The 21,379-nt window shown below is 38.4% G+C and overlaps 1 protein-coding gene across 2 annotated transcripts; it reads right to left on the bottom strand.

Annotated features, from left to right (window-relative positions):
- Positions 1–2,893: 2,893 nt before the first annotated feature.
- On the bottom strand, positions 2,894–20,056 carry pdgfbb (platelet-derived growth factor beta polypeptide b). 2 transcript variants are annotated; one of them, XM_017460786.3, is made up of 8 exons: positions 19,312–20,056; positions 12,956–13,052; positions 11,467–11,529; positions 9,304–9,426; positions 7,184–7,377; positions 5,640–6,705; positions 5,152–5,294; positions 2,894–4,884 (listed from the first exon to the last, which is right to left on the bottom strand). In XM_017460786.3, the coding sequence occupies exons 1-7, from the start codon at positions 19,378–19,380 to the stop codon at positions 5,161–5,163; spliced, it is 1,746 nt and encodes a 581-aa protein (XP_017316275.1). In that variant the 5' UTR covers positions 19,381–20,056; the 3' UTR covers positions 2,894–4,884; positions 5,152–5,160. The 2 variants fall into 2 exon arrangements, with proteins under 2 accessions (XP_017316275.1, XP_017316278.1); XM_017460789.3 differs by lacking the exon at positions 9,304–9,426 and having other exon boundaries at positions 19,312–20,054.
- Between the last annotated feature and the right edge of the window lie 1,323 nt (positions 20,057–21,379).

Raw genomic sequence — 21,379 nt, 5'->3', positions numbered from 1 at the left:
TGCTGATTCCTGTGTTGTCTGACTTCTTTTGAGCCTAAAGTTGGGGTGTGAAGATGTTTGACATATCTGAGCTGGATATGCATGTAAGTTTTCCATGAATTACAACACGTCATCTCTGATGCAGAAAGGGTGACTCAGAGCGGGTCAGGAACATCATATTGTAGTGTTATTTTCTCCCATGACTCAATAGCCACATTAAAAAAAGAGTATGTACTGTTGCTTGAATTTAATAGTATTCTAGTATTCATTTCAGGCTTGCAGGTTTGTTTGTTTTTATAATGTCTGTGTGTGCAAATGGTTGTGAGGAGTGTTGTGATCTGTGTTTGCCCACCCACTCTGATCCAGCCAAGCTAGCCTCACTCCCATCCATGATATCCAACTCCTTAATATGATATCAGTATATTGCATGTGGGATTACTGGTGCTCTGCATTCCACACTGTAGCCAGATGCAGACTGGTAGTGAGAGATTTTTGTGTGGAAACAGACCCTCTGGGTCTTAAAGCCCAGATATGTTAAAACAATACACACACTTTGTTTCTTTCTGTACTCAGTTTGAACACGTTTTGGTCTTTCTGTTGCAGGAGTACACCTGTTTGCAAGTTTTTGGATAAAAGTTTTAATACATCTGTTATAACCTAGATTTCTGATACATATGATATTATACATTTGAAATTATTTTGGTGGTTAGCATGTTTGCCTCACACCTCTGGGGTTGGGGTTCGAATCCTGCCTACGCCCTGTTTGCGCGGAGTTCTCCCCTTGCTTCAGGGGTTTCCTCCAGGTCCTCCGGTTTCCTCCCCCAGTCCAAAGACATGTATTGCAGGCTGGTTGGCATTTCCAAACTGACCGTAGTGTGTGTGTGATTGTATCCTGTGATGTGTTGGCATCCCGTCCAGGGTGTCCCCTGCCTTGTGTCCTGTGTTTCACTGGGATAAGCTCCAGGATGTGACCGTGTGTAGGATAAACAGAAAATGGATGGATGGATGGAATAAATTACAAGCTAATATAGCAATAATATTTTCGAAACTAAAAATCTAAATAAATGCAGTCACGCCCCTAAAACACATTTATACTATTCACTGTGTAACAAAAGAGTACTAGATTAAAGTAATCATCTGAAGCTTAGTTGTTTTACTCCATTGTCTTACACATCCCTAGAATAATTTAGAACCCATTGCAAGATCATCTTTGGCTGTATGTGGAATCAGGCATAATGTACGTGTTGTGTTTTTTTGTGCGTAATCATGTTGTATGTTATGTATGGTTGAGTAATAAATTAAGAGTCATATTTGGTATAATATAGCCATCAGATAGCAGTAACTGAACGTTTTGTTTGCTTCAGAAAAAGAAAAAAAAACAGCACAGGCCAGCAAATTCCATGAGGATCCAAACTGGTTTGTGCTTGTTAGCACTGTTAGAATATACAGTATATATATAAAAAATTTACAGTCTCTCTCTACCACCAGTACAGATCCACAATTTCTGCACTTCAGCATCTCATCAGATTTCCTGTCCAATCAAATGATCTCTAGAATCTAAATTGTCAAGCCCCAACATTATAAAAATTACCCTGCCGAAGTTGCCGTTGTTGAGCGAGAGAAATGTGCATGCGCATTTTATTCAGTTTTCCAAATGTAAGTCGGTTAAGGAGGAAATGGCTTGAATTCATTCACATCCATGCTACTAACTGTCAAGCCTCGACTGTGAGGTAAGCTAAACGCTACTGGCTATTTAAAAAGGGAGAGGAGCCACTCCATATGTCCCGCCATAACTTCCTGTTTCAGTGGAAATTACGGCAACACATCGAATAATCCTGCACATTTCAAGGCACTTCAAGTGGACCTTAACAAGGATTTCTGCCTGCAAACTCATGCTAGTAAAGGCTAGTCCAAGATCTCTGAAACCTTGCAAGCTAAGTGTAACACAATCTCACTTCGAATGTCACACTTTGATCAAGTTGTTAAATAGCTACATAACAAAATGGACATAAGCCTAATCAGTACAGTTTGTAATCAGATACCAACTCTCAAATTGCCCCAGGATGTTCCTGCACTGTCACATTGTCAAAACAGAGAACATTTTTAGGAGGGAAACTTAATTTAGCAACCACAAAAGCCTGTTGTTTCAATCATTGTCCTCAAGATAAACATTTCCTTGACTGAGTAAAAGTTTACTGAGTCATAGGAAAATATTAGCACCTTAGTACATTTTGCCCTAAAAAGCTTTCCCTAGATTTAAACCAGATCTTAAACAGACTCTATACTGTTTATTAACCTATTTAGGCTTACAGACTTGATATGTAACAATATAATAATAATAATAATCTGAGACTTCATCCCTCCCTGCACTAGCCAGAATCATGTGAGAAGCCAGGGAACTGTTTTAGCCAAAGGAGGTGAACAGCACCCATAATGGCAAAGTGTTTGTTTTAATCAGGATGGCTGGGACAAAGCTAATACACTCCTGCATCGCTGACTACTGAACTGGGCAAAGGAGTGGGACTTTGACAATGTCTAGTTAAAGTCAACAAGAATACAAGAGAGAAAGGAGAATAAATGTGAGATATAGGAAGTGACTTGAGTTGGAAAGTGTCATAGGGTCCTCAACATTGCCAAATCACTAAATGTAAAAATATGAAATAAGGACAGGAAAAAGGAAAAGAAATGTGAGAAATGTGAAGGATAAACCACAATAGACACTGTTTATAAAATGTAGAGACATGCAGACAATGCTGCAACAGAAACATTCCATACAATTTACACACATAAAAATCATATTGGACATTGGTTCAGGTATGTAAGGTTTTTTGTTTTTAAATGTAATTTTTTTTTAAAAATTGTTTTGCTCTTAGCCTTGATCATGAAATGCAAATGGTCCATCTGAAACTTTAGCTCAGGTTAGTTTAGTTCTTTATTCATATTCCTTTTGCGGTGCAAACATTGCCTCACATACATCTGGAGCTTGGGGAAAAAAAACAAACAAACAAATAAAACTACACACATACACAAATACACCTTTAACAGAATGCAGAGAAAAAAATAAGTAAAATTAATACAAAGAGAAACTAATCACAAAGCAATCGTAAAAGAATAAATAACATTAAGGGTAAAGCTGTTTTCTTATCATTACATAGCACCGTCATATTTCAAAGAGGTCCATATTAATACAATAGAACTGCAAGCCTTTATTTGCCATCTGAGAATTTCCAGTGTTAGCAGTCAAATTAAATAATATGAAAATTAAATAAGAAATGTAAAACAGTATTGTTGCTGTGTTTATATATTGTATATGATTTGTTAAGTGGTTGTGACTTCAATATTGCATTATATTTAATAATCCAGAAATACTGGAAACACCGTTTAACCCTGAAAATGCGCTTGAGATATATCCGTATTCTCATCTCTCTTCCTTTTTTCTTGACCTTTCTCTTTCTGAATGAATGGACAAGTGAAAATCTATGTCTAGCTCATGAATAGATGAGATGAAGCTGTCCAGTATTTCTCAGACACTGACAGCGCTGTACTATGTTCCACAGATATGACTACACACTACCAATAAAAGGAGATCCTATAAGCTTCTTTGCATAGTTAAGGGTTCTCAGCTTCCTAAAGGTGCTCTACCTGGGATCCTGCAAGATGGAGAAACAATCACTTCTACATCGTGGTTCATCTGGAGGGACAGGAATGGCTATAGTGTGCAAGGTAGAACCATTTGTTTTCTAAGAATTTATGAAACAGTACACCACTCAAACTAGCTGTGGATATGGTGATGGTTAGAAGAGAAACTGGTTATGTCATTTGGATGGAATGCTACATCAGTTGGATGGAAGCTCTCTGCTTTTCTGTCTCTCTTATGACATGCTTACTGATTAAAGACAAGTTTCTTCACCGGTCTTTATAACTGGAAAATGTCTAGAAGAACATTAAGAGTACTCAATTATTTCTAGAGATACTCCAGACCAGTATTTTCTAATGTATAGCGAATATAAACTGGACTTCATTCTACTTTAATTCTAGACTAGTCTTTCCCACATAATCTAAGCCACTCTACCAATCCATAGAACATTTAGGTGATCAATGCAACAGAATTTTCAACAGAACTTTAAAACCAGAGGCCACTTCAAGGAGCTACAAGAGTTGTATTTTTTTTTTTTATTCTCTTCCATTTCAGTTTCTATAGACCAGTGTTTTCATTCCAAAGAGTTCTAGATCAGTCTTTCTTTGTTCAGAGATCATCTCCAGACCCATGATTTAATTCCAAATAGCATTTAGCTTAAACCTCCACTCCAGTCTTTCCATTTGAACGAGCCTCTAGAGTAGGATTTTCAGAGAGCTCAGGGAGCTTCTAGACCAGTCGCTTTTATTTCTGAGTGTTTCCACAGACCAGTCCCAGTGCCAGTTCATTCCAAAAATCTTAGTCCAGTGTTGTTGTTGTTTTTATTCTAGAGAGGTTTTTTTTCATTCTAGACTTCTAGGCAAGTCCTTTTCTACCCTAAAATTTTCAAAGACACATTCCCAAGCCCACTCCCTCAGTTCCATTGTTCCACTGGGTCAAGGCAGGTTTCCAACCGGAAGTAACTTAAAAAAAGGACATCAGAGAACTTTTGAGGAGTTGTAGCAACTGCTGGACAGTCTGAATCAGTCACATTGTCTTAATGTCTTCTGTCCCCTTTAATAACATCACTGTTATTTATATCAGGGGAATATGGCAGGAATGTAGCTCTGCCCCTAGATCTCTGCCAAATCCAGACTCTCCCAGAAACAGGGTTACTGCATGAGGATTAGTACTAGAGGCTGTGGATCTCCAAGGACAGGAAGGCATGAATAAATTATATTATTCAGGATAGTGCAACGATCTGGACAGGTACTGCACTTTACACATGTCTACAAGAGAGAATACAAAAAACATAGGAATTCCACAGCTGACAATCGTAAGTTATTGCTAATCAAAGTGATTTTATAATCACTTTATGTTCAATGCATAGGCATACACTCTTAGAAAACAGGCCTGTTAAGGATTCTTTTGATAGTTAACTGTTCTAGCTTTCTAAAAGGAAAAGCATCTGTTGTAGGTTTTAACTAGAACCCTTTAAGGGGGAACATATTTTTCTAGGCATGTAAGCATAAATATGTGCATGTTCTATACCTCACCTGTGCATGCTACATGAGCATGGCCCTCATGACGGCCTTGCTTATGCGGTTGCGGTGTTTCCTCAATCTCTTTGGTGGATGAGGGGGCAATCTGGGGTGTGTGTGTGGCGTGGACACTCTGACTGGGGTAGATGTTCTGCTTTCTAAGAGCAGGGTATAGACAGACAGATTTGTTGTTGGGATTAATTCAAATCTTTTCAGAATGTCTAACATTAGCTCTTGAATATTATACACACTATAAGAATGAAAAATACTTAGAATTGCTAATCTGCTCACTCTACATGAATGAATCACCAGCAGTAGGTTATTGGTGGACAAAGGGGTGTAGACAACCGCCCACAGACAAGGCTCACACAGAGTGATTGCCATGTAAGCATATAGTGAGTAGTCACCAAATTGGCAGTGGGGTATTCGCCATGCCCCAAAATTCGTTGAATGGGAAATCTGAGCTAAATTGTTTTAGTCATGTCGTGTTTGTGTGTTTTTACCTGTCCGTTGTGTAGTTGTGTGGGTTTGCTGAGGTTTGGGGTGTGGCTGCTGCTGCTTTTGGTCCTCATGTTGGCTGTGTTGTTGGGCTTTCAGGAAATGTTTGTGCTTTTCTTCATCAAGGCGCTTGTGAAGTAACAGCAGCTCCTCTTTTTCCTCCTCTAAAGCCTTCCTTTCCTTTAGCAAAGTGGAACTGCTTCTGGTCCCCTCCATCTCCTCTTGAGTGCTCTCCATTTCTGGAGTCTCATTTCCTTTTATCCTTGTACTAGGTTCTTTTTCTGCATTAAAGGCATGGCCTTGCTTTTGATTGGTTTTCTCTGCAGGTTTAGGAACCATAGTCTGATTTGTCTGCCCAACATGTGCTTCACTGTGTGTTTGATTCTGGGTGGTCTCCATTTGGGAAGTAGTCTCGTTTCTATGTACTTGACTGCTCTCGGCACTTTTGCTGTGGCCTGCACATTGTACTAGCTCTGACTCATGCTGTGGAATCTGATTGGTTATTTCAGTGGGGCCGACCCCATTCACTAATGACTGATTAGTCAGCCTATCGTCACTTATTGTACTGTTTTTCTGTATTTCTACATCTTTGGCCTCTTTCTCTCTCACTCGCTCTCTTGCCCTTGTCACATTGTGTAGTAGTAAACCTGTATCTTCTCTCTTAATATCATTGGGCAGAGGATTTGCCAGTCTCTCAGAAGACCAGCCATTTGTGCCATTGGAGCTGCTGTTATACTTCCTCTCATCTCCAAGGGAATGACCTCTGCTCTTTCCATGGTGCGTCTTATTATGGCTCCAGGCATCGTCTCCATTTTCTAGGGGCAGCCAGCTGTGGCTTAGCAGATCCTCTAGTTTAAGCCTCTGGTTGGGTTTAAGCTCATCTCTCCGGTGAAGCTCATCTTTATTGCGAGGTTTACCTGCGCGATCTCTTGCTTCTTGTTTGTGAGCAGGAGACTTTCTGCGCGAGGCTGGACGAGGAACAGGCTGACAGCGGCACTCCACATGATCGTTAACTGAGACTACGGCTTTATTGTAGACCGGGCGCATGTTCACATACTGAATCTTCATCACCTAGACAAGAGTAGAGAATGAATGAGGGTTCATCTTATGATGTTATCATCAAAAAGTAATTGCAACGTGATAAGCATGGTAACACTGTGTTAATGTGTTAAGTGTGACATTTATGACTGTAAATTTGTTGTTATACAGACAATGTGCTTTTAACATTACAGCAATGTGAGCATTAGCATGCATGTTTAAATAAAGGCAGGTGCAGCATGGGTAAAATGATGATGACAATTTGCTTCGTATTAAAGTCATGATTATTTATTGATTATTAAGCCAATATAGGTCCTTTTTTGTGCTTTACCATTACACCATCACACTTAATGCATAAAAATCATTTGCTAACTTCAGCTATGTTGATCAATATCAGTTATTAAATTAACTAAGAAAGCCAAATATGGTGATCACAATTAAACTATTGCTAACTGACCAGCCCTTAAACATAGGCAAGTATGATATGCTTGTATTGCGTCTGTGTGCGTACCTGTAGATGGCGCGTGTGAGTGAGTACAGCTACACATTTAAGGGTTTTTGTGTTGCAGCACCCAGAGCATCTTTGCACCTCCACACATGGTGGCCATAGCAGAAAGTTAGCATTGCTACGGTCCAGCATAGAGCGGGTGACCTCCATGACCTCTGTCCTCACCTTACACTGGGCTTGCTGCGCTGGCGGAGCATCTACAGAAGAAAACACAGGGATATTACAGATACTTATACAACAAGCCCAAAATACATAAGCCACTATCAAGAAAACTGATTAACTCCAGTCTTACAAATGACTAGAACAGAATAGGATTGTTAATTGTTTAATCAGTCCCGATGAGGTAAAGGGTCATCAATATCCTTAAGTGGTAACAGCAAAAATTATAACACCTACAGTGGTGCTTGAAAGTTTGTGAACCCTTTAGAATTTTCTATATATCTTCATAAATATGACCTAAAACATGATCAGATTTTCACACAAGTCCTGAAAGTAGACAAAGAGAACCCAATTAAACAAAAGAGATAAAACATAGTGTACTTGTTCATTTATTTATTGAGGAAAATAATCCAATATTACATAACTGTGACTGGCAAAAGTATTAAAATATAACCTCTAGGATTAGCAGTTAATTTGAAGGTGAAATTAGAGTCAGGTGTTTTAAAACAGTGCGATGACAATCAGGTGTGAGTGAGTGTGCTGTATTATTTAAAGATCTATCAAAGTCTGATCTTCACAACACGTTTGTGGAGGCATATCATGGCATGAACAAAGGAGATTTCTGAGGACCTCAGAAAAAGTGCTGTTGAAGCTCATCAGACTGGAAAAGGTTACAAAACCATCTCTAAATAGTTTGGACTCCACCAAGCTACAGTCAGACAGACTGTGTACAAATGGAGGAACTTCAAGACCATTATTACCCTCCCCAGGAGTGGCTGACAAACAAAGATCACTCCAAGAGCAAGATGTGTAATAGTCTGCGAGGTCACAAAGAAACCCAGGGTAGCTTCTAAGCAACTACACACACATTGGTTATTGTTAATGTCCACCATCAGGAGAACACTGAACAACAATGCTGTGCATGGCAGGGTTAATGTTAGAAAAATAAAGTTAATGTTTTGGAATGGCCAAGTCCAAGTCCTGACCTTTATCTAGTAGAAATGTTGTGGAAGGACCTGAAGCAAACAGGTCATGTGAGGAAACCCAAAAACATCCAGAGTTGAAGCTGTTCTGTGCTGGGGAATGTTCTAAAATTCCTCCAAGCTGATGTGAATTACTGATCAACAGTTACCGGAAATGTTTGGCTGCAGTTATTGCTGCATAAGGGGCTCACACCAGATACTGAAAGCAAAGGTTCACATTCTTTTGTCACTTACACATATGTAATATTGGATCATTTTCCTCAATAAGTAAATGACCAAATATAATATTTTTGTCTCATTTGTATAATTCGGTTCTCTTTATCTACTTTCAGGGCTTGACAATCTGCTGATGTTTAGGTCATATATATATATATATATATATATATATATATATATATATATATATATATATATATATATATATATATAGTGGGAAAATCCTTCTTGGAAAGTAAACAGAGGGTTTTAGAATTTTGAAATATTTAGAACAAAGAAAGTAAATATTTAATATTCAAGATTCTAGATTTCTAGGTCACTATTTAAATGTAAGCAGAGTTGTTAACATTGACCATGTTAATTCAGATTTTCCTCCTGCCTAATCTCTTCTAGTGAAGCATGTGTTCAGATAACACTGATGAATTTGATCTAAAAATGGATCATAAGTTTTTGCACAAACTTGTGGAGTCCATGCCAGCTTGAGTGCACACTGTCATTAAAGGGGATATATCAAATACTAAGAAACAAGATTCTACTTTTCATCCAAGTTGTTGTCAATAATATAATTTGTCATGAAAATTGTACCATTGAATCAGAAAAGAATGGAAAACAGAAGCATTTTTACTAGTGCTCTCAGACTTTTGGAACCCATTGTAGATTTAAGGTCATCACTAAATGGCCATATAAATTTTGCTTAAAGGCCATATAAAATAATTAAATAAATAAATAAATAAATAAATACATAAATAGAAAAAAACACAATACTGGCTTCTGAGTGGGGCGATAAAACCTTCATCCTATTGTTGTCCCGATGGTCTTGGGTGGGAGCCAAGAAAAAAGAAGTTGGCCTTGCTCTCTGGGTAGGAGGGATGGTATATTCTCTTTTCCCTGTCAATCAGAGCAACAATATCCAATTGTGGATGCCTGGGAGCTCATATATTTGAAAGAGGGCAGATATTGCTTTCTTCCGAGTGTGTGGCTGTCTTCATTTGTCTCATGTTAATCTTGTTAGAGCAGGCACATGTTAGCATTCCTGCTTGGCCGCTGTCGTTTGATAGGGTGAGTGCTGAATGGTGGGTGGTAATGGTGACAAAACTGGGGAGAAAACATGTGTGTGTGTGTGTGTGTGTGTGTGTGTGTTGATGACAAGACTACAAAGTTGACTGAAACATTTGCAACCCCCAATCCTAGAAGTTATGGACAATGAAGGTACCTCATAAGGCAATACCAGAACAAAGATAATTCGAAAAGACCCAAAAGAGAGTAAAAGTTTTGTTATAACCCTCTTAGCCTCCATGTCTGCTTTGAAGAAGGTAGTGTGCGTGTCTTTTCTATCATTTTGTCCTAAGAGGATACAACCACTTTTGGCATTTTCTGCTATAGTTCTGAATATTGCAGACTTTCTTAAACTGAATTCTGTTGTAGCATTTAAAAATCTGTTTAACACACAAGTGAAAAAAGAATAAAATTGCATTTAAAGAATTAATCCTGATTGTGATGGACAGTTTAGTTTAGTTTATTGACTTATAAAGCACATTTAAAAACAACAGATGTTGAACCAAAGTCCTGTACAAGAAATATAAAACAGAAATAAAACAAATTTGACAAAAACCAAATAAAAAAAGGGCCAATGAAAAATTTACACCGTTAATTAAATCATAAAAAATAGAAATAGGTCTTCAACGAGGATTTAAACACAGAATCGGAAGGGGAAGATCTCATGTGGAGAGGAAGACTATTCCAAAGCCAAGGAGCAGCCACAGAGAAAGCCCGGTCAACTTTAGCCTTAAAAAGGGGTCTTGAGGCAGTGTAGAGGGTGAAAAGATCACAAATATACCATTTGTATCCTATTACAAACTGAACTGAATGCTTATGTCCTTTTCATTAAAGCTAAAAACTTATCCAAAGCCTGACATTCACTGTGTGAGGAGATCACACTTAGCTAGCCAGGTTTAGAACAGGTATTTTTTGATAAACTGACCACCGTGTTTGTGAAACTGGCTCCTTATCCAACATGATCTTCGCAGGAACATATCCTAGGCAAGGCTGAGTATAAATAAAACATTGACAATAAAATGATTCAAATAAAAGTTTGCAATAAAAGTTTGGCCAAATTCAAACTTGACTATTTCCAAGAATTCAGCTATACAGCAACACAAACTGAGTATTCCCAAACTGAGCAGACATTATATCTTATCTCTTGCATGCATGTAAGCTTTTCATTACACTGTACAATGAATAATAATAAAAACTTTGTCCCAAGCTGAACTGAACTATATTATATTAAGTTAGGATGAGTAGTTTCTGATGCAGTTAGAAAACAGAGATCTCTGTGGACAAGCTCTTTCCGTTAAAGATGTAGCCAGTAGGTACAACAGATGCTAGAATGCTGCAGAATAAATTTTGTGCTGTGGTTTGTCTTAAAAAGAGCTCACTCAGCACTAGCACTGATGCCCTGCCACATAATGTGGATGCTCCTCATTTTTCTCTGTCATGATATAGACAGTGATTTGATCCAGCTGCCTGAAAAACACCTTTACCTCAGTGACTGACAGGTTCGATTTGCTGATTCGGGGAATGAGGTAACGATGCTTAGTGTGATGGAGAGGCTGTTATCACTGAGACGAAGGCACCAGTCACATACACGTTTGCACAAGCATATACACACTCACACACAGAACCATCAGTCAAGCAGCCAGCTAGCTGGCATCAGTCATCAGCTTAGAGCCAAATGGATTTTTAAAACAACATCTGAGGATTCTGCACAAGATTTATAGGTGACATCTCAGTGTGATTTATATCTGCCACAGAAAATCTTAATCAGTAGCTAAAAAAAGTGTGAAAAAATATGAGAGTATGAAAGACAGAAATACACTAGTAGCAGAGATAGAAAAACAAGATATAAATAACAAGCTGTCTGAAACTTACCCAGAAGGCTCCTTGGCAGCCGATTGTTGGTATTGTTGGCATGGTCGCTCTCTGGATCATCATCTGCAATCATTTAATTTTAAAATAGCTTCCATATTAATCTGAGTGATGGTATCTCTACAACTTTTATTATGACTTCTTTATCTGCATGTTAGCATTGTTACAATATTTCCAAACAACTGTTATAATCTGTCTCTCAGGCTCTATTAAGGAAACTCCAAGCATTCTATTAAAGTAGTGTATGATGCATGCTACTCATATTCTAATTGAGTGTGCAATCTTATACGGATGATACACTCATTGACAAGTCTGCCCATACATGTCTCACTCAACATACAACTACATTACATTTCCTATTAAATACACAGTAATAACTGAATATAAATAAACTATAAACACTCATTCCATCAGCAACCTCTTTCATGGCTCCTTTAAGTTAATAAGACAAAAAAACTGAAAAATCCTCTGTCCTGAAGACTTTCCCATGGCAGAAAACGTTAGAGCTTTAGTATCTCTGCAAGAACCTGCTGACACTGGAGACTCCTTCCATAAATATCTATTTTTTTAAGTCTCCTTACAGAAAGCATTACCACATCAACTATCAATTATGTTTCTGTAGTTAAATACCATGCTTCTTTTTCTGTTTATTAGATTATGTGGACTATCTGACATACAACGGTGAATGAGTTGTTACTATAGAAACGATAATGTATTAGAATGAGAGCATTAATATAAGTGTGTTGTTTTTGTCTTGCAGCAGGAACTACTCTCAGAGCTGCTCTTAGAGAAAATTAAGAAAAGTGCTATGGTATAATTATCAATTATGGCATGAAATAAGCATTCTATTAAATTTTACTAGATTATTTTTTTATAAAGAAAAAAAAAAACAGTTGCATTGGAGTGAGAGTGAGTGCCATACTGAACATCTTTTTCAGAGCAAATACCAAAACACTTCTTTACCAATATGAAGGATAGTGTTGCTTTTAAAAGTGCTTGCTAATAGAAAAGAAAGCTGTGTTCACATTTCATATAATTCAAGAAAATAAAAGTACAGTAACAAAGTTGTTTGACTTCACCATGATAGTAAGAATTTGGTTACTGTATAAAGCTGTATGTATTGTATGTTCAAATAGCATGATACATAGTTCATGTGAAAATGAATTATTCTGGCGCTATATATTGCCTATTTTTAGAATCACCTCTGCTTTTAAGAATGCTTTGTTTCATTTTAGTTGAACGTTGTGTGATTATATTACCCGTGTATTGTACCTTTGAAACTAGACATATTGCTTATTGAACTGCAAAATATTGCAAATTTTTTCAACACATCAATACGTTCTAATTTATGTAAGATGTAATTGAGACTGTGTGAGGTTTGAGAGGATAGAGCCTTATCGGGGAGCACTGACTGTGAGAATTAAAAAAGGCATGAATGGACGGGTGTGATACGGTATGTGAAAAATTATGAATTTGGAAGGAGCAGATTTACCTACGGAGTCAGAGAGCAGCAACAGCTGCAGATCTTCTGTGGAGGAGACAGAGCCACTCTTCATCAGCTCAGCCAGAGCTACAGGGAGAGGATCCCTCTGACAGAGAGAGAGAGAGAGAGAGAGAGAGAGAGAGAAAGAGGGAGATCATCACTTTTGAAAATTTGTATATTTAAAGCATTGTCTAAAGCCCTAAATTGAAGAGAAGTGTTTGTGGTTTTGTGCTATTCTGTGGGTGTTAGTATGTGTTTTGAGCTGGGTGTACATGCACGTGTATACATACACATACACATGTGTGTGTAGGTAATTAGAGGAAGCTGGTTTGTCTCATTGCTTTTAGTTGCACAAGGACTCTGTTCATAGCAGGGTCCAGACAGAGGCCACTGGGTGACTATTGGTCTTACTCATATGGCAGCACTTAATGGAAACATAGGACAGGAAAGGGGGCAGGGAGGAAGTGGGGGATGGAGATGAAAAATAGAAGGGATATCACTGAGAGATATACATGAAAAAAGAAAGAGAGCGATAAAGAGGATTGGATTCTTAATCACTGATATGCCTGATTTATTAGTTCACGAGTACAAGTAAAAGCAGTGTACACAGCTGAAGAGCACCAGTTCTCTGCCAAGTGCCCTTTTCCCTTATCTACTTATCTGAATGGTATGGTCCTGAGTGCTCATAATTGTTGCTGTCCATTAAGACCTGCTGACACTTCAGCTTCAGGCATGTACCCATGTGGGCTCAGACAGGTCATTCAACTGCCCCAAAACAAAAAGGTCCAAAACATGTCCAACCAAAAGCCATAGGTTCATAGTCACTACCTTATTATCTAGGGGCTGATTAAAAATAATAACAACCCAGCTATTAACAATAATATATCTACTACTCAATATAGACACATATATACTACTCATATATATATATATATATATATATATATATATATATATATTTATATATATATATATATATATATATATATATATATGTATATATATATATACACACACTACTCATAGACACCCTTAATTGCCTAATGGTTAGGTCATCAGCTACATTGCACAGAACGCTGCAGCTCACTTTTTGACTAGGACCAAAAAAAGCACATAACACCCATCTTAGCCTCACTCCACTGGTTACTGGTGAAATACAGAACTGATTTCAAGATCCTATTGTTTCTTTTTAAAGCCTTGCATGGTAATGATAATGAGCCTTTATTGATCACATGTACATATGCACAGTGAAATTATTTTCTTTGCATACCCCAGCTTGTTAGGAAGTTGGGGTCAGAGCGCAGGGTCAGCCATGATACAGCACCCATGGAGCAGAGAGGGTTAAGGGCCTTGCTCAAGGGCCTAACAGTGACAGCTTGGCAGTGCTGGTGCTTGAACTTGGTAACTGTAATCCGTTGCAGTTATGTCAAAAAACAAAGTAATCAGATTACAGGTACATTTTTTTAAAAATGGGAATACTATCAAGATTACAATTTTTTTCATTTAAAACCAAAGAAATGAATTTTTTGACATAACGCAATATAAACAGCTGCTTGATCATAGTTCTGGTTCTCTCTTGCCAGTCATGACTCACATGAGCAACCTCCTGGTCCATGCGCAAATAAATTTTACGCAAAGTTAATTTGGTAGAGATGAACACACATTTTTCTCTGAAATGCTTTTGTCAGGGTGACCGTACGTCCTATTTTTCCCGGGCATGTCCTCTTTTTTTGGACCTTAAAAAAGCGTCCAGCTGGGGTTTCTAACTTTTAGAAAATGTCCAGGATTAAGCTTTAGTTTCATTATGATGTGCTTATGGTTTAATACTGTATCATATGTGCACATGTTTGCATTGCATGCTTGCATTTAACCCCTCTCTGTAATTCCCACCTTCTTGCACACCAATTGGTTGATTCTAAAAGTCTTGCAGCAACCATTGGCCAAATTCCTGCCTCTCAACCATTAGCCTATTCTCAGTGAACGTGCGAAGGTGAAGCGTTTCCGTGTACGGCATCAAACAGCTTGACAATAGCAGCAAATGACAGCTGTAATGAGTCAAAACAATGCCCATGGCCTTATAAGGTCAGTTTAATTACATGTTATCACATTGCTTCATATTACATGGCCATTCTAATGTGTATGTGATGGCAGAAGGTACACTTGTGGCATCTTCAAAAGAATGTAGGGAAAAATGTAAATCGCGGACAGAGAGAAACCAGTTTATGACACCGAACAGACTACACAGATACTTGTCTAGGCTCTTGTTATCGCAAAACTGGACTACTGCATCTCACTACTCTCGGGCCTCCCAGCCAGCTCCATCAAACCTCTTCAAATGATTCAGAATGCAGCAGCATGCCTCGTCTTCAACCAGCCCAAGAGAACCCATGTCACACCCCTCTTCATCTCCCTCCACTGTCTTCCTGTAGCTGCCCGCATCAAATTCAAGGCCTTGATGCTCACCTACAAGACCTTGTCTGGAACAGCACCGCCTACCTCAACTCTCTCCTCAAGGCTTTTGTTCCCTCACGCAATCTGCGATCGATCAACGACCAGTGCTTAGTAGTACCTACTCAGTGTGGCTCAAGGTCCCTTTCAAGAACATTCAAACTAAAGGTTCCTCAGTGGTGGAATGAAATGGACCACAGAAATTCTCACCATCTTCAAAAAACAGTTAAAGGCCCACCTCTTCCGTGAACACCTAACCAATCCATAAAAAATAAACAAACAAACAAACAAACAAATAAATAAACATTTAACTCTGGCACTTACACCTCTACTCTGTGCACTTTGCTTCTTCTAGAACTCAATTAATGGATCTTGTATGGTAGCACTACTTGTATTGTTCTCTGCTTGATATATCGCTTTGCTTATATTTTCTCATTTGTAAGTCGCTTTGGATAAAAGCATGTGCTAAACGAATAAATGTAATTGCAAATGTAAATATATATATATATATATATATATATATATATGTATATATATATATATATATATATGTGTGTGTGTGTATATATAGATAGATAGATAGACAGATATAGATATGTATGTGTGTGTGTGTGTGTGTATATGTGCAATGCTTTGCAGTGTATCAAAGCCTGCTATTAAGATAACCCCCCCCCCCCCCCCCCCCCCCCCACACACACACACACACACACACACACACACACACACACACACACAAACCTCTGGTAAGAGGTGCCCTCTTTTTGGAAAACCAGAATATGGTCACCCTAGCTTTTGTGATGTAATGTTACCTGCATTACTCTAGCTAGGTATCAGCTGTGATCTTCTGGATATTTTGGTATCATTAAAAAATATAATAGACACCAGTCCTAATACTTTATCGCTTTTAAAATCGAACACTGAAGCATTGGATCCTTGATGTTTTTGTAGTTTTTTTTGCCCTACAATGTTAAATACATGTAGTATATGTGTCCAATCATGTGCAACAAAATAATATACTACTATGTAAAATGATATTTTCCTGGATATTCAGGTAGTTGAGAGCATCTTTAGTAAATGGGCCTTTAAACTTGCACTTTGGAAATAAACTGAGACGCTCTGGTCCTGAAACATTGAATGTATTAAAAATAAAAGAATGAAAATGCTGTATATGCTGTCTATATTTCATTTTGTATTAAAAAGGGGACAGTGTACATCCTGTAGATGAAATTATGAAAGGACAACACTTATATTGCTAGATAAGGTCAGACAGGGAAATAAGGATCAGGTTAAAGTAATAACTGGCTTACTTAAAACTATGCTTGTAAGACAAGTTCATTATTTTTGGATGGGAAAAAATCCTCTTCTAGTGGAATGGAATGGGTATACAGCTGAGCTATGTATATAGATGAGGATATAAACATTATCGTTAGCTTTAGCTTTTTCTCAATATGAGGGTAGAAACATTTGAGTGTTGTGTTTAATATTTTTATGTACACTGCAGTTGCTACTGTGATTATTTTGTATCCGAATAGGGAAAATGATATAAGCACTTCATCATATGAGAACACATTAATGGCCTCAACTTTTTACAAGTTACCACCTACTCACGCACTATACATACTGTACATGTACATGCTAAGACCTACTGTAAGTCACTTTGGATAAAAACGTCAGAAAATATGTAAATGAATATACATAAGTCATCAGTATAGACAAAACCATACTGTTACATGGTTTTATCTATGAGCCCATCGATTCTGATTGTATTTCAGCAGAAATAAATTTAGCACTAACTTTGTAGAGATGTTTTGGAACAAATTCTGCCAGTCACTATAATTCGGATGTGATCATTTCAGAGTGGGGTCTATTGCTTTTGTAGAGAGACAATGGGATGCATGCTGTGAGGAAAAAGTACTGAGGAAGGATCACTGTATTTAAATATGGAAAAATATACACAGATGTCCATATAAGGTATGGCAATATAAAATCATATATTACCCATGTTTTCACCTGGTTAAAGCTGGATTTTGAAATCAGGCCATTTTCATACACACTGGCTGAATATTCTTTTCTTAGCAAATCACTGGCAATAAAAAGGGAATTTTTTTAGATGGAATTTCCCCTTTAGCGTATATGCCTCAACTCACCACGTTGACTAAACATGAATTACGCAACTACCAAATTCAAACATGTGAGCTGATATATACTTAATAAAACATACCCACATTTCGTTTTAGTCACTGTACCGCATAATTTGCTTTTCCTTTAAGTTTTTTTTTCTTCCATCTGAATCATAAACCATATAAACCATTAAAAAATATATATGTTCTTACTAGGGGGACTTCCTAAAAGTGCACCTCAAAGTGTAGACACATATGTAGTCAGCGAGGTAAAACACATGCCACCTGCAGCCATTAGATCTGCCTTAAAGATGAAAAAGGCATGTCACAAAAATCTACAACCCCTCCACACACCCCTCCACAGTCTCACCTCAGTCATACTGTAACACAACTCCAGTTACAAAACTCACACCCCTGTTCTGAAACAATAAAATCGCAGGTGGGACTAGCAAATCATAAGACCATAAACACAAAAATGTCTTCTGTGGTATGGGGAGATGTGTACATGATGACTTCACCTGATACTGTAATAACCCTTGCATTGAGTACTTGTCACTCAAGTCTTATCGGACTGTCATCTGATACATTTGGTTTATCTACTGCCCTACGGATTCCATTCCATACAGAACTCATATATCAAAGTGCAATGAGGCAAAACTAGGTTTAAGAGGACCTGCAGGTTCCTCAGTGTAAACAGACATTTCCTTTTGGTAGTTGAAAGAATGGCCACCGTTGCATTGTGATACAGAAGTGACCGTATGGATGAAAGTGTCCCTGGACCCCTTTTGATGCACACAAACCCAGATGCACACACACACACACACACACACACACACACACATAATGACTGTCCAATGACATAATTATTTATGCAACTAATTCATGCTTTGCTTTCACATAAATCTAACATTAACCTTATCCTTAGTCACCAAAAGTAAACATAAAAAGCAGTATTCCTCATGGGAACCAGCCAAATGTCCCCACAAATATCCATTTCCATCCAACCCATCGCAGGGCACAATTACACACACATTCATACACCCATTCACACACTACTAACAATCTGGACATGCCAATCAGCCAACAATACATGTCTTTGGACTGGGGGAGGAAACCAGAGTACGTGGAAAAAACCCTAAAAGCACGGGGAGAACGTGCAAACTTCACACACACCGAGTGGAGGCGGGATTCGAACTCCCAACCTGGACTTCCTCAAAATATTCCGATCCTTGAGTGGACATTTGCTTCCCACCAAACTATGAAAACATGACCACATTACCACCACCCAACCCAACACCCAATCAACACCCAATCGACTATCTGTCATTGAAATGATAAAGAATTGTAGGGTGCACAAATTTTCATTTCTGAAGCCATTCAAAGTTTTGAGCATTCTGACGTCACTAGTAATGATCGGACTCTATGAAAGCTTCTTTTGCCAGGTTACACAAAAATTATACTAGAGGTATGATAGTGGTGGGCTGTAAGACAGTTTGTGCTCTTATCACATTTGTGTCATGTCAGTGATGTCACGTGGAAAGATGAACCTCATCTGATACAGATTCAGCGTTTCGGTTCTGATACAAGTATCGAATCAGCGCGTCCCTAAAACAGCATGCTGAGAGGTACACTGAGGTCGGATACATTCTTGTCGAGCTCTGTGAATAATACCCAATGTTAAAAAGTTTGCAAACATCGCTCCTCCTGTAGAATGGAGACACCTGTACCGTCGCGAGACTTAATGGAAAACTTAATGGAAGCTATGAGATGATAACAGTCTCGAGCTGAGGCTCTTACCTCTGCGCTGCCGAAGCACAGACACGCCGCGAGCAGCAGCGCGCGCAGCCAGCAGAGCCCAGTGCTCATCGCTTCGCCGCATTGAGAGGCGCGCGCGGCCCGCTCGCTCTGCTCTGCTCTTCTCAGCACTCGGAGCGCGGGGACAGCGGCGCGCGAGCACACAGCTGCTACTCAAAACACACCAGCGCGCGTGGAAATCAGCGGCGCGCGCTCCAAAAAAAAAAAAAACTCCACTCAGTGAGCAACACGCAGATTATTCTCCACGGTGTTTGCTGTAAAGCTGCAGCAGTTTCACTGAAGTCCTGAGGAAAGTTTGTCTGCTTATTAATCGAGTAGCTGTTAGAACCGAAGACTTAAATGCAACAATCCAGAGGAGGGAATATTAAGCTCATGTCAACATTGAAAATGCAGCCTAACCTAACTGTCTGTCTATTGGACTTGTTCAAACTTTCAAAAAGCAAAGAAAAGTGACAAAGCAAAGTTAAGAAATGTTCCCATCTGTAGATTCTTGTTCTTAATGTCCACTCTGAGGATCATTAGCGTTTTCTATACCTCCCTGTAGCAGTCACTCCATGCTGCATGACGTATCAGCATTCACTAGTACTCCTTTTCTTCGTATCGGTCTCGATTGGAGCAAAAATAAACGTTTTTTTTTTCTATTCCATGGAGGTTTATCAGTCCGCGCACTGAGCGCGTGTCAACCGCACCGTCTTGATTATGGTGAGCTCGAGCGCTTCTGTGTGAGTCTGTGAGCTCTTATCTTTCCCGCCCCTTCAGGGCAGGGCTGTGTGTATGTGTGTGTGTGTGTGTGTGTGAGAGAGAGAGAGAGAGAGGCAACGGGCACAATCAGTTTAGAGCATTTTGCACAGAGGATAAGGCATATTAAATTGTAAAAACAAACAAACAAACAAACAAACAAAAAAAGATAAATAAATAAATTAAAAACAAACAAACAAAAGGAATCACTTTTTTTGGACAAAAATAGATATGGGCTATGCATTATCATTGTGGAGTTAAAGTACTGCTCGCAATTTAGTCATCCATCAATCCAAACCACCTGTTTAACTGTTAGTTAATATTTCTAGAATATGAATAAGCAACACAAAGACATGAATAAAATATTGTGGGCATTTTGCATAAACATGAATGAATAATTACTTTGTGTTCTGTGGTTGCTAAAGGTCAATAACGCATTGCCCCAAGTCATGCAAGTAAAATGTATATCTGAATATCATACTGCTTTAGTACTATTTTTTAAATATCATAACCTTTCCCGTTTGCACACTAGGACTGACAGTTATACAACTAACTCTGTAGCCTAAAGCATTCAAGAATAATTCCAATTTAAAAATAATTATTTATTTATTTATTTATTTATTGCATGTGCATTGAAGCAAGACTCAAATCTGGAGACTGAGCAATGTGGTGATTTTGTGTTCCAACCATTTCTGCGTTTATTTGGATGTACAGTGCCCTCCAATATTATTGGCACCCTCGGTAAATTTGAGCAAAGATTGTGAAAAATTGTCTTTATTGTTTAACCTTTTGATCTTTTGTTAAAAAAAATTCACAAAAATACTCTCATGGATATCAAACAATTGCAAACACAACACAGGTTTATCAACAAATAAATACATTTGTTAAATATAGGTGTTCAATAATTATTGGCATCCTGTAAGTCAATACTTTGTGGTACCTCCCTTTGCCAAGATAACAGCTCTGAGTCTTCTCCTATAATGTCTGATGAGAATGAAGAATACATGACAAGGGATCTGAGACCATTCCTCCATACAGAATCTCTCCAGATCCTTCACATTTCGAGGTCCATGCTGGTGGACTCTCCTCTTCAGTTCACCCCACAGGTTTTCTATGGGGTTCAAGTTAGGAGACTGGGATGGCCATGGCAGGACCTTGATTTTGTGGTCAGTAAACCATATTTGTGTTGATGTATATTTTGGATCATTGTCCTGCTGGAAGATCCAACCAAGACCCATTTTAAGCTTTCTGGCAGAGGCAGCCAGGTATTCATTAATATACGTTCATATTTGTCCATGATGCCACGTATCTT

The sequence above is a fragment of the Ictalurus punctatus genome, chromosome 2 (assembly GCF_001660625.3).
Source record: "Ictalurus punctatus breed USDA103 chromosome 2, Coco_2.0, whole genome shotgun sequence".
In the NCBI taxonomy this organism is placed as follows: domain Eukaryota; kingdom Metazoa; phylum Chordata; class Actinopteri; order Siluriformes; family Ictaluridae; genus Ictalurus; species Ictalurus punctatus.
Note: the sequence above shows the minus strand (reverse complement) of the source record. Positions and strands in the feature narration are given on the sequence as shown.